This window comes from Sminthopsis crassicaudata, chromosome 1 (assembly GCF_048593235.1).
Source record: "Sminthopsis crassicaudata isolate SCR6 chromosome 1, ASM4859323v1, whole genome shotgun sequence".
Classification (NCBI taxonomy): domain Eukaryota; kingdom Metazoa; phylum Chordata; class Mammalia; order Dasyuromorphia; family Dasyuridae; genus Sminthopsis; species Sminthopsis crassicaudata.
Genome location: NC_133617.1, coordinates 223,516,866 through 223,534,976, shown reverse-complemented (window position 1 = coordinate 223,534,976; position 18,111 = coordinate 223,516,866). Strand labels below are relative to the sequence as shown.

At 32.9% G+C, this 18,111-nt stretch overlaps 1 protein-coding gene across 6 annotated transcripts in view; it reads left to right on the top strand.

Moving 5' to 3' along the window:
* PTPRM (protein tyrosine phosphatase receptor type M) overlaps positions 1 to 18,111 on the top strand; it is a 938,548-nt gene that overhangs the window by 821,897 nt on the left and 98,540 nt on the right. For all 6 annotated transcript variants that reach the window (XM_074275249.1, XM_074275231.1, XM_074275235.1 and 3 more), the window contains 2 exons: positions 4,663 to 4,739; positions 15,247 to 15,283. In XM_074275249.1, coding sequence (XP_074131350.1) covers positions 4,663 to 4,739; positions 15,247 to 15,283 — 114 coding nt within the window. The remainder of the gene's footprint in view (positions 1 to 4,662; positions 4,740 to 15,246; positions 15,284 to 18,111) is intronic.

The following is an 18,111-nucleotide window of genomic DNA, read 5'->3' as shown; positions in this document are numbered from 1 at the left end:
CAATGCAGTAAAGCAAGACAATAACCTTATTCCAATGTCTTTTGTAACACAGCACTAGTTCTCATTAGTTATTTTTCTTTACTTATTTTTTTCCTTTTTTTCTGCCTTGTCAAATGCTGGCTCATTGAATGTGTAGTCTACTAGATCTCTCTTTAAGGTATAATGCTTTCTAACCATAAAACTTCCATCCTGTACTTGTGAAGTTTATTTTTTGAATCCACATATAAGACTTTCATATTTATACCTATTGTGCTTCATCTTATTATATTTTAAGCCCAATTCTCTAATCTGTAAATATCTTTTGGATTCTGATTCTGTCATTCAGTATATTAGTTGTTCTTTCCAGATTTGAATCATCTACAAATACTTTGTTTCTAAAGTGATGTGCAAGAAGAGAATTAAGATGCTTTGAAATATTCTTAATGGAGATTTCAGTGCTTTCAAGTTCACATAGTAGCTTAGATAAGATTAGTGAAGAAATTTAAGACTACTGCATCACTTATAACCACCAAAAATCACTGTGGTTTCTTAAAGACAAGACTAAACAACTGTGAACTGATCCCAAAAGGCTATAAAACTGTATATACCTTTTGATCCAGCAATCTCACACTGGGTCTGTCCAGATCATAAAGAGGTAAAAAGGACCCACATGTGCAAAAATGTTTATAGAAGTTCTTTTTGTAGTGGCCAAAAACTGGAAATTGAGTTGATGCTCACAAATTGAGGAATGGCTGAATAAATTATGGTATATAAATATAATGGAATATTATTGTTTTATAAGAATTGATGAATAGACTGATTTCAGAAAAGCCTGGAAAGACTTAGATGAACTGATGCTGAATGAAGAAAGCAGAACCAGGAGAACATTTTGCACAGCATTGGCAAGATTGATGATCAACTATGATAGACTTGGCTCTTTTCAGCAATGCAGTGATTCAAGACAATTCCAATAGACTTGGAATGGAAAATGACACCCACATCCAGAGAGAGAACTGTGGAGATTGAATTCAGATTGAAGCATACTACTGTCACCTTTTTTGTTATTGTTAGCTTTTTTTTGTCATGGCTTTCTCCTTTTTTGTTAAGATGTTTCTTTCACAACATGACAAATAAGGAAATATGTTTAAAATGATTGTACATGTATATGCTATATTAGATTGTTGTTTTGGAGAGGGGAAATATAAGAGAGGAGAGAAAAAAAAAACATTGAAACTCAAAATCTTACAAAAATGAGTGTCTAAAACTATCTTCACATATAATTGGAAAAATCAAACATTATTGAGGAAAAAAGACTCATATACACATACATATGTTTGAGAGGTATGTTTGAGGGGCAGCTAAGTGACGCAGTGGATAGAGCACCAGCCCTGAATTCAGGAGGACCTGAGTTCAAATCTGGCCTCAGACACTTAACACTTCCTAGCTGTGTGCCCTGGGCAAGTCACTTAACCCCAGCCTCAGGGAAAAAAAGAAGAAGAAGAAGAAAAGAGAAGTATGTTTGGGAGAGGTTCCTAAAATTCCATATCCAATAAACAATTTTTTGTGAATCATTTTATTCTATGTCTGCTGAGATGGAGATTTTTTTCCCTTGGATCTACTTCCCCTTTCACTCATTCCCATCCACCTTTACCTTGTTGCCCTTTTGGCCCTGTCCTATGCTTCCATTGTGCCCTCTGAACAACCTTCATTCTGTTGTTAATAAAAATTTTTCTCATCACAGACTTCTTCTTACACTATTTCCTTCTTATTTACATTCATATATATCTGGCCCTCTCTGGAAGACATTATGTCCACTGTTACTCATCTCTAGTACTAGGTACATCTTGTGATACTGGGATGGGAGAAATAGACAATCACTTTGTTTCTTGTTGCTATTGCTGGAACTCCTTCTTCCTGACACTGAGCAACTTCTTCAAAATTCAATCTGTCACTCCATCTGCTTTTTAAAAAATCACTATCCAAATTGCAGTCACCTAATAGCCTCCAAATTATTCTTACTCCTTCCTCCAAGAGCCCAGTTCCTAGTTCATAATGTTCTCATCTATCTTCCTTCCTCTTATACTCAAAGACTTCAGTATATATACTTATAGACCTTCAAACAAAATAATATCCAAATTTATCAATATCTTCAGCTTCCCTGGTCTAGATTCTTAATCTACTTCAGCCACTGCAAGCATGGTTGTGCCCTGGATTTCATTATTACCCACTGTCATGCCGTCTCTGTGTTCCTGAACTTAAAACATCCCACTTTGATCATATCTTCTTAGTTTTCCATCTCTTTTTCTGCTTCAGTCTTCCTAACTTATTCTTCATCCTCAAGACAACCTAAGCCCCCTCTATTCTACCCTGTTCTTCCACTCTATCACCCTTGCTCTTAATGTTCTTCCCTTTCTTAACCTTACCATTAACTAGTTCAACTAAAACTCTATTCTCTGTAATTTTATCCTATTGTCCTATCATTATTTGTACCTTGCCAAGACTCAAACCTGAATTGCCCCATATTTCTGCATTCTCCACTTCTAGCTGAATGCCATTGCAGGAAGCCACAAAATTATACTGACAGGTTCATTATAGATTTATGCTGTCTAATCTCTACTATCCCTCATTTCGTCATGGTAACTTTTTTTCCTGATGTATTGTTCCCCAACAGAGAACCTTACCTCTTACTTTGCTGGAAAAAAATCAAGTCCTTCCACTACAAACCTTTTTTGTCCTTTATTTCATACCTCAAAACTTTTTCAACATCATCTATTCTCCCATATTTTGTTCTGGTCTTTAAAGAAGAAGTGGCCCTTCTATTTATGCTTTTGTACCCATCTCTTCTACAGAGGTATTGCCTTTATTCTGTCACTTTTCTGCCTCACATCTGTAGTCCTTATTTACTGACACCTTTCTTACTTTCTAGAAATAAATCTGTGTCTCCCTTATCTTTGAAACACCCACATTCACACACACATGCATGCACGCACATATACATATACACATTTCATTTTATCCTGCTATATAAATCATCAGTCCCTAAGTGTCTATAGTATACCTCTACTTGATCATTTCATCAATATCTCAAACTCAACATGTCCAAAAATAAGCAAACAAACACTTAAGTGTTTATTATGTATTCCGAACTGTGTTAAGAAATGGAAATATAAATATTAGCAGAAAGAGAAGTTTCTGATCTCAAAAAAATTATATTTTAAAAGGAGAAGAAACATAAAAGAAATCAGTAAGAGGCTTAAGCATAAGAGGATCAGATAACATAGAGAAAAGCTAGAAAGAAGAATGAGTCGAGTCCTTTCTTAAATGGAGGCTCTGGGAGGAGCCATTCAGGAGACCAAAGGGGAGGAGAATACTTCCAATTTATGTGAATTATGTGAATTCTAGAACTGGAGTAATCTTCCAGATGAAGAAGCTTTGGGGACATGGTGAAGTACAGAGTGTATGCTGAAGAGCAATCATTTTTTCATTCCTCAATATTTCCCTTCTCTAATCATTCTTATTTCTTATTGAGGGTACCACTGTCCTTCCAGCCCCCTAGATTCACAAATCTAAAACTAACTTCTGTTTTTCCTTCTTTCTTACCATACCCCCAACCATACCCAATCAATTCCCAAATGCTATCAAGTTCATCCCCTTAGAATCTCTCTTTTCTAACCTCTAATTTTTTTTCATACTGCTACCTTTCTAGTTCAAGCCCTATCACTTATTGCCTGAACCATCTCCGTAGTCTCCTAATTGATCTCCATTATTCTAGTCCCTCATTTTTTTCAACTCATTCTCCACACAGCTATCAGAATAATATTCTTGAGAGATAGGTCTGATTCATCTCCTCAAATTATTTTTAATTATCTCTATTGCACCTGGAGCAGAATGTAAACTTTTCTGCCTGTCATTTAAAGCCCTCCACAGCCGTATGCTCCAAGCCTATCTTTCCAAGTGGTAGAGAATCTTAAATGTCAGATTCTTCCCCTTCATCCCACTATCTTAAGCCAAACTGAGCTCTTAACTATTCTTTGGACTCATCATTATTCGTCCTGTCTTTGTGCCTTCCCCCAAGAAATATCTCTCTTTTCTGGAATCTAATGCCTTTATGTTTCCATCTTTTCCTCTTACCTTCTTTCATGAATCAGCTCAAGTGGTTTTTTCCTCTTTCATGAGGCTTTCTCTGATGCCTTGCCTTTCCTATTTTTGAGTACAATACTCTCTTCTGTCCAACTTATCTTAAATTAATGCATGTATGTATTTTATACACATACACAGTCTCACACACCTACATTCCCCCTCCCCCCACATACACACATACTTTTCTCAGAATCAAAGTCCCAGGAGATTAAGAATTGTTTTGTTTTAATTTTATATTTAAAGTGCCTGTAATACTTGCCTTAAAAGTACAGTGTCATAAAAGTTAGTTAACTTTTCCAAAAAAATGAAATTTTAAGTTTATAAATGATCAAAGACTAAATATTAAGAGTTTGCTATAAATATAAACATTCTCAAATCCCAGTTCCTAGTTTTAATGGCCAGATTAGAAGTTTAGAAAGAGCACAGCTCTTAAGATCTATTTATCTTTAAAATAGCATGGATACAATTGATGTATATATAATGTGTTTATATGCTGTAATTCTTAATAGCACACATAATAGGATTTTTCTATTCTTGTTTCAGATGATCATTCTCGAGTAAGACTGCAGACACTAGAAGGAGATACAAACTCGGACTACATTAATGGAAATTATATTGATGTATGTATAACTAAAGTAATGAGCAAAGATAACTGTTTGATGTATATTTGATAGGCCAGGTAGTAAAAGCAAGTATAAAACTGCTAGAAACACACTAGTGAAAGTTCAAGTCAGGGATAGAGGTGCATTACACCTTCAGTATTTGTTTTATTTATATCTCTTTGACAAAATAAATTAAATCTTATCTCCCCAATGGACCCTAGAGAGAAGAAGAAAAGTTTAGGTGACAAGTCACAAAATGAAACACTGTAGTTGGAATTTTGGGTCTTTCAGATCTTCACATCCCAAATCTCCTTCCTCATGAACAGGCTGTTTGATGCAGTAATTAGCCAGAGGGCTTAGCCAAGAAGCCTACCACAAAGAAAGAAAAAAGAATAAGAGGCATGCTCTCAATAAATATAGAGAATAAGGAGAATCTTACTGTGGCCCACAAATTTTGCTAGTTTGTGCTTCTGAAAGTTCCCTATGGTATGTAATACATCCAATGCATAAATTGGTCTTCATTCCAACGAAAGTGATTAGAGTATAAAAATTACCAATAAACATTTGTTAAGTACCAGTTTTGTGCCAGAAACTGCATCAGATGCTTAGAAAGTAGAAATTACACTGAAAGAACCCGACTATATGTAAAAATAAGAAATATAAAGCAAATATACAAAATAAATACAAATTAATTTTGTGGAGGAGGCAATAGAAGCCTTGAGAAATTTTGAAAAGGACTTATGTACAAAGGAACAATTAGGAGATGTATGAAGTAAAATAGAATGGATCATATACCATAGTGAGGGGGATTTGATCTTGCAAAGGTATGGACATGGGAGTAGGAATGTGGTGAGTAAGAAGCAGCAAGAAGGTCTCTTTAGCATTCAAGTTGTACCATTTGTTGAGGTTGTCCAATAAATCTGGGAAAGTAGGGATAATAATAATACCAGAGTCTGTGAAAGAACATGACATAGTTTGATCTGTGCTTTAGGAATATCACTTTGAGTTCATTTCTACTCTCTGGGATATCAGTGATGACATAGTATTCTATGGGAGAAAGGAGAAAGTACTTCAAGGAGAAAATCAAGAAGAAAAGGGATACAAAAGAGGCAAAATGGAAGTCCTACCTGTATCAGAGTTTAAAAAGTAGAAGATTGTGATAAAAATTAGGAAGGAGAAGAGGACCATAGGACATTTGGATGGGAGATGCCATTTATGTATGGGATGAGGAGCTCCACCGTACCTAGAAGACCTAGCCCCTAGTGCTTAAGAGTAATGGACCAATGGATGCTATTCATCGAAGAGGTCATCTAACAGGGTCAAAGGAAGAAAAGAAGAGTAGTAGTAATCTGTGACTCCCTATTCATTGGTGCTGAGAAAGCCATTTTTGACCTGACATAAACAACAGAAACATCTCCTGCCTTCCTCAGGAATTCATCAAAGCTCTTGAGTACTGTCAGATTTAATGACCACCACTTCCATCAGGTGTTCCATGTGGGGACAAATGAGATCAACAAAAGGAACTTTAAAAACATCACTAAGGATTCTGTTGTCCTGAGTACCACATTTTGGGAGCACATCCAGAAGATAATGACCCTGATGATGACCGGAGTGAAGACTATGTAATAGAAAAATCAATTGAAGGAATTGAAACTTAGTTTAAAAAATTTAAAAGCCTCACAACAACAGAGCTATCATGTGAAAGAGGCATTTTATCTGATATGTTTGGCAGAAGAGTGAGCAGCAGGTAAAGACAATGTAAAGAAAAAACTTTCTAGCCATTAGAGCCACCCAGAAGTTGGTTGGGTAGGTTCTTCATTGGAGGTCCTCAAAGACTGAATTAACCATTTGTTAGAGATGTTGTAAAAGAAATCATATTTGGATTTTACTAGATTTTCTTTCATATCATTTCCACCTACTAGATTCTATGACATTTATATTTTTGGCTGAATTCAATTGAAGTGAATTGACATAAATCTGAGTATTTGTCAACAAAAATATAATCATTCCTTTTTTTTTCTTCTTCAAATCGGTCTGTTTCTTGGAGAATTTGTCAGTAGTGCTATATGTTGCCCTCCCTGATGTGGACTAAGAATATGTTATTTTCATTTTCTGTCAACAACTTGGCATAATTCCACATTTTAAAAAAAATCTGTTTGCATATTAATGTGACAAAACTCTGTAATTCCTAATACAGTGATTTGCAATCTCTTGTCATCGTGGCACTTTAAAGTTGCCTTCAAAGTAGTGTGCAGCTGTTAACTAGGACTTCTAATGCAAGCAAGACATTTCATTAAATATGTACGCTGTTTAATTATTGAAGACTGCTTCCTTGTTCATTCTGCATCATGTTAACTTAATGTTTTACATTAGAATAAATTCTTTAACAGATAATATGTTTTCTGCTGAAAGAATGAATGAAATCAAAAGTCGACTGAAAATCAAGGGGCAGTCAGTATTACCTTTAAGACTAGAATTTGCAGAAAAGAAACTTTAACATCGTCACTATTCATGAGAAATAGGCAATATTTATCTTGGTCTAACTAAGCAGAAATATGTGTCTTTAAGTTAGGAACCTGGATATTGGCCCTTCCACTTTTTCCTTTTTTGCCTAAGGCAAGTAATTTGCTTTTCCAGCATAGATTCTGGAAGCCTTAGTTTCCTTCTTAGTAAAATGAGGATAGAAATAGTTGTTGTAAAGAAAATTCTTTGTAAACTGAAAAGCTATGTGAGCTATTATTATGTACATTATATATTAGGTATTATATTGCTGCAATGTGTGGCTGCCATCACTTATAATTTCCTAGAGACTTTCTCATAAGGTTTTATCCTTAAAATTGTCACCTTCAAATACGGGATTTTGTTTCCTTTGTCTCATTGTCAGTTATTTTAAACTGAGGATTCTTATTCAGATATACAGTTTACATTGTGTAGCTGTTCAGGACCTCTGCTATCTCTGAAATTCTGTGACTTTATAAATCAAGATCATTAAATAATTATTACCTGTAAATGACTCAAAGAAATTTTAAATTAGTTCCTTTAGAAGCTTGAACAGAATGGTGTTTCTTGTACAAGTTCCTGGAATTTCAGAGATGATTATTTGGAAAGCAGTCATGTCCCAAACATCTGATAAAACCCAAATCCATACCTACTGTGATAACTAAGAACTCAGATAACAAAACGAGCTTGGCTTTTGAGTTTAGGAAATAGTTACTGAACTTGCCAAGGATCGTCCTATCTTAAAGCACATTTTATTCATTCCAATAAAAAGGTAATCAGCATCTCTCCTAAAAATATGGACCCTGGCCTCAGAGCCCTTCTTTTTCTTAAGATAGCTAGAATTCAGAGTTATTTTAATAAATGCCACGTGAGTGGTACAAATTAAGTGCTTTGGGTTTTAGAGGGATGCTGATTATTTGTAGCTGGTGGGATAGGAGAAGGCACTATAGGGGAAGTAATATTTGAGTAGACTTAGGAAAAAAGGATGAGATTTTAAGGAAATGGAGGAAAGATATTCAGGATAGAAAGAGTGACTTTAGAGAAGATACAAAAACAGTAAAGTACAAGTTATAATGAAGAAATCTAGATTAGCCAGAAGAGGTTTCATATAGAGAAGTAAAGGGATATAAAACTAAAAAAGATTAGTTGGGGCTAATTTATGGAGGTCCTGCAATGTTGATTTTTAAAAATTTAAACATTATTTAACAAACAATATGTTTTTAACAAATAAACGAGATTCTAGGCTCTCTATGAGTAAGCAATACTTAAAAAATTTCCCAGTTCAATTTTGTAGTCTACACAGCACATCATCTATCTGCATGAAGAAAACTTAGTGGTTTTTTTCCAGGAAAAAATACACCAACAAGCATGCAGTGGTTTTGATAATCTTAATGTTGTATAAAAAATTCTCCAATATATTTCAGTATATTTAAGCATCTTAGTGTGTGATGTATGAAAAAAAAAAAAAACCACACAAAACAGACTTCTGGTAAGATGGTCAAGTGTCCATAACTAAAACTAGCTCCTTTTTATCTATTCCAAACAGTAACAAATGGATTAAATAAAATAGAAGAAAAACAAAAAGGGGAGAAGGAGGAGAAATCTTTACAAGAAAAAAAAAATTAAGAGTACAACTAAAAAAAGAATATAAATAAACACAAAAGGAGATCCCTGTGCAATGCATAAATGATATGGATTAAAAGAAGGGGGGAAATGTAACACCTTACAGGGGGTCATTCATCTGACTTGCACTGCCACTGATGGTTTGGGTCCTCAGAATGAGGAAGTAGCTAGGTGGTACCATGGATAGAGAGTTGAGCCTAAAGTCAAGAAGATGTGAGTTCAAATCCAGACTCAGTGTTACCCTGGGCAAGACATTTAGCCTCTGCATGCCTCAGTTTTCTAATCCGAAAAATGTGGATAATAATAGAACATATCTCCATGTTTTTTTTAAGTAATCACTACTGGAGAGCCACGAGGGAAAGACTGAGAAATTGGCTACTCAGACCTTTCATTTGCACATTCAATTCAGACTCAGCCTTTCTTCTGGCATCAGCCCCTCCAAAGCCAATTAGAAGACTTTTTCATCATGATATTGTACTAATCTTGAGTCATCATGGTCAAAACTGCTACTAAAATTCCACATGTTAGATTGGCAGCAGGTATAGAATATCTGTGTGTGAAGAATACTTCAAGGACTGAAACTGGGCAAGAATATTTTTTGTGCATGCTTCAAAGACTGAGTCCTCATTGGTTATTTCCTACTATTACAACAGAATGAACAGCACTACAACAGTTCCTGAGATCCTTTGGTGGGAACTTCTAGATTAGTTTACAAAGTCAAGAAGAAATTTAAAGGAACAATTGGAATCAGTAAGAATCAGTATTTGAAAATAATACAGAGCTACAACCATGAAAATCCCTGTCTTAGACAGCATTGGAGGGATTGGGGGACACATTAATTAAAATAGTAGGCTTCCTAGGGGATAGAATGGTCCAGACAAATAAAAAATTTAAAATAGAAAAACAAGTAGGAAATCAAATATTTGAAGTGCTATAAACATATAAAACATTAGTTAGAATACCATAATATTACTTAGCAAAGACAGAGCTAAAATATAATATATAGAAAAGTGAAGGAAATTACTTTATGCCACCAAAATACCTGTTCTGCAAACCAGGGTATTACCCATCATAAGAAAAAATAATTTTCAAAATATATCAGAAACTATTCTTCTTCATACTAAACAATGTAGCATTAGACATAGTGTTAATTTGAGAGGCAAGTTAACTAAGTATCAAAAATTTAACAAGATGACCCTAACATAAAGCAACTGTGATTAAAAAATTACTCCGTACTATAAGAAAGTGATGAGTGACTGTACATTTGAAATTCCAATTTCAAAGTCAAGAATAGTACTTGAAACTAGATGATCCAAATAGAGGGAGGTTCTCTTTCCATTCACTATGTTGTTTGAAAAGGAACAGCTGAACAAGAACAAATAGAGGTGTAAAGGAGATGGTGAACAAAGAAGTTATTACTTGAAATTAGTCATCACAAATAAAGAACAATCAATTAAATAGGTAGCAGTCCTTAAACGTATACTCTTAGCTGGATCAGATAGATAAAGTTTTATAAAAATTATACCAGCAAAAGTAGAATCTAAGGAATTCTGTACATGTGTTGAAGGGACAGAGTGAAAATAACTGAGGAATTAGAGAAACTAGGAAATAAAATTCAACAAGAAAAAATATAAGATTTTTTGTATTATTGCATAAAACAAAAACAAAATTAGACAGAACTTAATGGAAACAAAAACAAAATTAAAAATTATAGTCTTGAATAATAATGGCTTAAATTCACCCATAAAATGTGAGTTTCAAAAGGAATTAGAAAATTGAATTCAGCAATTTATTGTCTAAAAGAAACATACATAACTTATTAGACTTAATATAAATTCAGTGATTAAATTCTACTAGGAATCTAAGTTAACTAGAACCTACAAAGCAGAAATTGCAATGACAATTTTGATGATATTATAACATACTTATTCATTCAGAAGACAGTCAAGGATACCATATTATTATTTAAATTACCATAAGATATGAGTAGCATATTGCTAAAAGACATAAAAATTAAATTATTAAAGGCAAATAAATGCCTTGGCCAAAATGGTAGAGTTAAAAAATATTGATGACTTTGATGTTTGGTTGTTTTTTTTTTTTTCCTATTACAAATCTACCAAAAAGATAAATAAGGAAAAAATTAAAGAATTGGAGAACATTTTAGAAAAATGAGATTGAATAATGTAGAATAATAATGGGAATCTTAGAAAATGCACATTTTCTCAGGTGCCTGTAGGGCTTAAAAGATATTATATGCTATGCCCTGGAACACTAGTAAAGGCAGAAAAGGAGAAATCTTACACATTTCCTTAATAGATCATAAGACAATAAAAATATAATCAATCAAAAAAATAATCAATAAAGGAAACAGGAACAAAAGTTTCAGACATAAATTAAGACAAAAATCCTTTCAAATGAGATAATAATTCATTGGAATAATTAAACATTATGCTAAAGAAAAGGATTATAGTGAGATAACCAAAATTTATGAAATGCATCTAAAGTGATCCTTAGAGGGAAATATGTTTCTTGAACACATATTAATTATGAAAAAATAAGACTAATGACTTGAGCATGCAATTAAAAAGGTAGAAAAACAACCAATTAATAATCCTCCAGAAGCACACAAGTGATTCTGAAAATTAAATGGGACACAAACAGAATCAAAATAAAAACAATTAAATAAAGAGGCAAATTTTTTTAAATGCTAATAAAATTATTTGGGAAATTAGCTAATTTATTTTGAAAAAAAAATTAAAAACTACCAAAATAAAAAATGACAAGAATGAAGCCATAACCACTAGAGAAGGAAATAAAGATTATAATCAATATTCACATATATATACACACACATATGTACTGATATACACATATACACATGTGTATGTATATGTGTGTTGTCTCTGTTGTACTCTCTTTCACTAAATAATTTAATATACACACACAGACACATACACACATTATGCAGTAAGCTGCATAGAACAAGTAAAAATGTGTAGAAGTGATTTGATTTATTGTATTTGTATCCCTATTCTATCATCATGCCTGGAATATATTAGGAACTTAATGAATGCTAATTGATTATTTAACCTTAGATAAATCACTTACCTTCCCAAGCCTCATGAAACTTTCTAAACTAACTAACTTTTCTAAAACCAGCTGATTTACCCATCAAATGATGAAAGTTGCTTCCATATCAGGGAACTTCCCACATCCATCAAATCAAAGGTCCAAACTCCAGAAAAGAACAGATGGGTAAAGGAAGATGAGAAACAGAAAGTAGGTGAGAGAAAGGTAGCAAAAAAAAAGAGAGCAAGAGAGGAAAAAAGCAACAAAACAAAAAACAAGCAAAACTGAAGGATTTCTAGAAAAAAAATATGAAATATTGAAATTAAGATAAAATTTGCATTAAAATATGCATAGATAAATTCAGATATTTTAAATATATAAACACTAATATTAAGCTACAAGGTTAAGAGTCATTTCCAAATAGAATACTGAAAAGAGATAATTGAACATAGAGATATTTTTTTCTCTTGTTTCCAGTGTTCATTCATTTAATTTCCCTTTCATTTTTATCACTAGAATTCCTAGAACTTTTTCAAATAGTATTGGCAAGAGTGGGCATTCTTACTTTACCCTTGTATTTACTTGGAAAACTAATATCTCTCTTTGGCAAATAATGATAACTTTTAATTTTAGGCATATAATTTTATCATATTAAAATAATTTGTATCAAAACTAATCAAGATGATTAATAACTTCAAAAAATTAACAATATACAGAAAAATACATAAAACTCATTAGAATTTTGATATATTAATAAAAATAGGAGGAAGTAATAGGTAGTTCCCATTCAAAATAAGTATAGAATGCATAGAATCAACCTAATCATATATAATTAAGTCATATATAATTATTTTTGTATAAATCAAAGGAGTCCAGTAATTGGGGAGACATTCAGCTCTCCTGGCTGAACCACACCAATATAATAAGAATTAATATATTACCTGTTAATTTATAGATTTAATTCTATATAAATCAAGTTAGCAATAGCTTAATTATTATAACTAGACAAAATAATAATAGAATCATTTGGAAAAACCAAAGGTCTAGGATCTCCAGGGAATGGCGTGAGAAGGGAGTAGCAATGAAGAAAAGATAGCAATTGTCTTAAGTACTGTTATAAAGCTATATTCATCAAAACTTTGATACTTATTTTAAAAAATGTTGGACAGTAGAAAAGAATAGACAAGTAAGTATCAGAAATAATCAAACTCAGTGGTCTGTGAGTCACTAAATTCAAGAACATAAACTATTTGGAAAATTTCCTATCATATTCCTTTTGGAAAAATTAGAAAGCAATTTGGTAGAAAATAGATTTAGATCAGCAACTTATATCATAGACCACAATACGTTGCAAGTGACCTTATTATAAAAGACAGAAATTTAAAAAAAAAGCAGAAGAGAAAGAGAAGCTTTTTCACAATTGTTCCTATATATTTTGTCTATAATCAAGTCTTGGTTAAAAGAAAAAACATACAATTTTAACACCATAAAATTTTAAAAGCTTTTTTTTTTTTTTTTTTTTTTTTTTACAAACAACAACAAATCAGTATAGAAAGAACAAGAAGGAAAACTGTCCATGGTGGTAGGGAAAAGGTACAGGGATCATTTTGTCAAATTTCATTGCTTATGGTATTAAATTCCATCACATACATATACCATAATTTGTTCAGTTCACTCACTGCCTAATTGGTGACTTTGATCTTTCCATTGTTTCACTTATTCCAAATAGAGCAACTATAATATTTTTAAACACATAGGTCTTTTTTTGTTGTCAAATTACCTCCCTAGCATATTAATTCTGGTCAATGGACAGAAACAATTTTTAATTCTTTTACATAATTTCAAATTATTTTACATAAATAAGGACAAATAGGGAGAAATGTGGGCAGACTTGTAGGAAGTTATACAGATAAAAAATATAGAACTCTACATAAATGAAGTCAACTTTAAACAATAATAGAACTCAAACTAAAAAAAAAACAACTATAGGCAGCACTGGTATTCACTTACATAAAATTTAAAGCATTCACATGAGAGTATATGAGGGTAAGACAAGTATCAGGTCCAAGAAAAATGAAGGTAAGCCATTGTTCTCTAAGGACATAGATTTTGGGGCTCAAAGAAGAAGAATTTGTCACTGTTCCTAATCTTCATCCAGAGTGGTTATAAGAGCTGTCCAAAAATTCAGAAAAGTCCTGTAGCCACCAGCATAATTGATTGACAGGGGACTAGGTAAAGGAAACATATAAAGTATTGAACCTGGAATCAGGAGGAACTGACTTCAAATCCACTCATAAGTAGTGTGATCCTGGCCAAATTACTTTATCTCTCTTAGTCTCAATTTTTTCAATTATAGAGTGTAATGTAATAATAAATAGAGCCTACCTTTTAGAGTTCTTCTTAGCATCAAAAGAAATGATATTTATGAAGTACTTAGCACAACTTGGGCAGGTGCTCAATAACTGCTTGTTTTGTTCCTTCCTTAAGATAGAACAAAACAAATTTGCTCAACAGTCAACCCAAGGAATTAGGTATTATATGGTAGTACCCCTTATAATACATAGCTGAAAGTCCAGTTCTTTATGGAATTAAAATGACTCCAAAGTCTCTCTTACATAGCTTACCATTTTCCTTGAAACACCTTGTTTTAAGATGGAAGGGGAAAACTGAAAGTATTAGGGTTTAATATAAAAGCTGTAAGCTTCTATGAGGGAACCCTATTCTTTCCCAGTTCTATTTTCCTAAGCAATTAATTCTCTGGTGACTTCCCACATGTTTTCTTAGTTGTCATCTGATGTCACAGATTGGGTACCAGGTATAGGTATTACATCTTTAAATTTTTGGTGTTTACTGGTTAATGTCACAACCTTAAAACTATTTAAGAAAAACTGTTACTATTAATATTGATATAACAGTCTACACTGACAGAACAGCATGCGGGGTAAAGCCTGGAAAAATTGACAATAACAACCTCAACCAAATGAATTCCTATTGTACATTGCCAAATTATTTGTACCCTAATAAGAGCCACTGTTGCATGATTTCAGAGAATCCTCAAGTTGTTGGTGTTTATTGCTCATCTATCACCTCACAGTTGGTATATGATTGAGTTATTCATGCCTCCCTTGAAATCATCATGAATGGTATTTGATGTTCCTTCCTATGTTAAAAGAAAATCAGTGGGTTAGATATGTTTAATTTCAACACTGAATGTGTTAGCTCCTGATATTTGTATGTGAATTCATTTCAGGGAATTCATGTGACTTAGGTACCACACACAACTTTTAAGTTTGTTAAATAAGCCTTTTTTTAATTTTTTTTTTGTTTTTAGGGTTATCACCGACCCAATCACTATATTGCCACACAAGGTAAGTTCCCCATATATCTGTTCATCACAGTGTTGATGTCTTTTTATAGTTATTGTAACTCTTATTTATTTACTTCTGGGCAGTGGATAAGTTTAAATTATAAAATTATTTGTTGCATTATAATAATAAATTTGATTTTTTTTCTTTAGTAAAGTAGCTTACTCCAAATGACTTTTGTCCAATTTTAATTTAATCTCAACATTATCTCTTTCATCTGTTTTTCCTTTCTATTTCTTACTGCAATCAACCTATTAAAGGTATTCATTTCCATTTTCCACTATTGTAATAATCTTCTAACTAGTAGTGTTGTGAGGTTTAAATGAGAAAATGGATGTGTAAACACTTTTCAAACCTTAAAACAACTATATGAATGGCAGATATTATTGTGATTATGATCATTGACATTAGCCTACCAAGCCTCTAGTCTAGTAGACTTGATTCCTTGATCTTTCTACTGTACTCTTGCTGAATTCAAAAACTATTTTAACGGACACTAGATGGAACAATGACTAGAGCACTGGCCCTAGAATTAAGAGGACCTGAGTTCAGATTTAGCCTCAAAGAGTAGCTTGTTTCTGAGCATGTCATTTAATGTAATAACCTTGCCTCTTCACCCCCCCCCCCAATAAATAAATAAATATTTTGGAGCAAAATCTGAATTTTCTGGTAAAAGTTTGACAGCCAGCTAGGAGGGGGAAGGGGAATATGCACATATACATATAATTTTAAGTTTAATCTGAATTATTAACACTTTATCAAACCTAGACAATTAGTAAATAAATCAAAGCATGATTTGGCTTGTTGATTTCTTAAGTATAAACACTCATACTATTTAAGTATTTCATGGATCTTTGCCATGTCAGAGTTGGCTATAATATACCTCTCCTCCTAAGAGTTCTTTCTGATTCTAGTCACTCCTCCCCCCCAAACTATCGTTTCTCACCCACTAACCATAGAATCTTCCTGTTATGCCATTGATTCCATTACTCATTTACTGAATAACTTGACAATAAAATCAGTGTAAACTTATTCTGTTATTCAAATCCCTCCCAATCTTTCATATTTTTTTTACTTTATGATATATATTCCAACACAACTAATCTACTTTCTATCATGAATTCTCAATTTTTCATCTCCCACTTCCAAGTGTTTGCTCACACTATGTCCCTAGCTTGGTCTTTTGCTAACATCCCTCCCTACCTATGGAAGTCATCCCTGTCTCCTTATAAGATATAACCCAATTATTGTCTTATCCTTGAAACCATTTCTGACCCCCTAAAATTGCTTATAAAACTTTAACTAGATTTCTTTATTTTTACTTTTCAATGCTCCCTTGAATAATTATATACATACATTTTCCCCTCTGTAGTATCCATAAAATGTTTTCATTTTATTTTTATTATATTAACAAATGCTTATTTTTCCCATCTCATTCCCTCAATTTAAAAGAAAAAGAGAGAAACAAAATTTTTCTAGCAAATATGTGTAGCCAAAGAAAACAAATATCTACATTGTCCATGTCCCAAAATGTAAATCTCATTTTGCATCTTGATTTAGTATTTCTCTTGAAAGTTGGTCATAAAAGATCTTAAGTCTTCTAGAGTTGTAAGTTTATTGATAGCAGTACCCATATCAAATCCATTTTTGAGATGATCAGGATCCCTAAGTTCTTTGTAGTTCAAAATTTATGCCAAAGAGACTCATTCCTTGAGGCAAGTATACCATTTCATTGTTGTTGCTGTATAAAATGCCTCATTTCCTCATCACTTTTTAAAAGAAGTTTAATGGGAAAATACTTATTTTCAATGACACTAAAATTTCAGTAGCCATTTTTCCAGTTAAACCATAAAAATATCCTAATTTATTATAATAGTTAGTCTTTGGTGGTGAACTGGGTCATTGGTGGGACATCAAATCAGTGTGTGATCATTGGCCTGTTGGAGTATTGGAGGGAGGGTATCCCCCAGGAAAGTCCTCTGGAGGAAGGTCATAGTAAGTTCTCAAAAACTAAGCAAGAATAAAAGCCCAAGGTAAATGAGTCAGCCAACAAATGTTTATCAAGTGATTACTTTGTGCTAAACACTGTGCTAAGTACTGGAAGTACAACTATCAAGAAGGAAAAAAAAAAGACAGCCCCTGTCTTCAAGGAAATTATATTTCAAATGAAGGAAGACAGCACATAAAAATAAGGTGAAAAAGAGAAGCTGGAGAGAAATGAGACCTATGCTGACCTGGCATTCTTCTTAAATGGGGTATGTTGAGCCCATGAATTCCAGGGCTGAGAGACACTTCAAGATGAAGACCTAGGATATGGTAGAAGTTATGGAGTACAGCTTGGAAAGGCGAGGAATATGTCTTCCCAATATAGAAAGATTTCAAATTTGATCTTTGGTGATGGATTTGTGTGTGTGTGTGTTTGTGTGTGTGTGTGTGTGTGTGTGTGTATGTGTGTGTGTTCATTTCATAAGCTAAGAACCAGCTTAACTAAGTGTGGGAGAACCTCATCTTTGAAATGGTTGGCCACTAGTTAATGAATTTTCAGCCACATGAAACATGAAGACATATTCACATGAGTTCAGCATCAGTGCAGAGGGAATTCACACTGAAGAAATCATAGCTCTATCATCATAAAACAATATCTATTCCCCAGTTTTTAATAGTTCCAAAAAAATTTCCACTTTATTTCTCCTGAACTATCTATCCAAAAGCACAGATCACTCTTTATATTACTTATTTTATTTTTGATCAAGATAAAGTGCCAGATGCAGAAAAGAATAAATATCTTATTAATGGTTAATTATTATATTAAGTGACTTGATGGATATTTC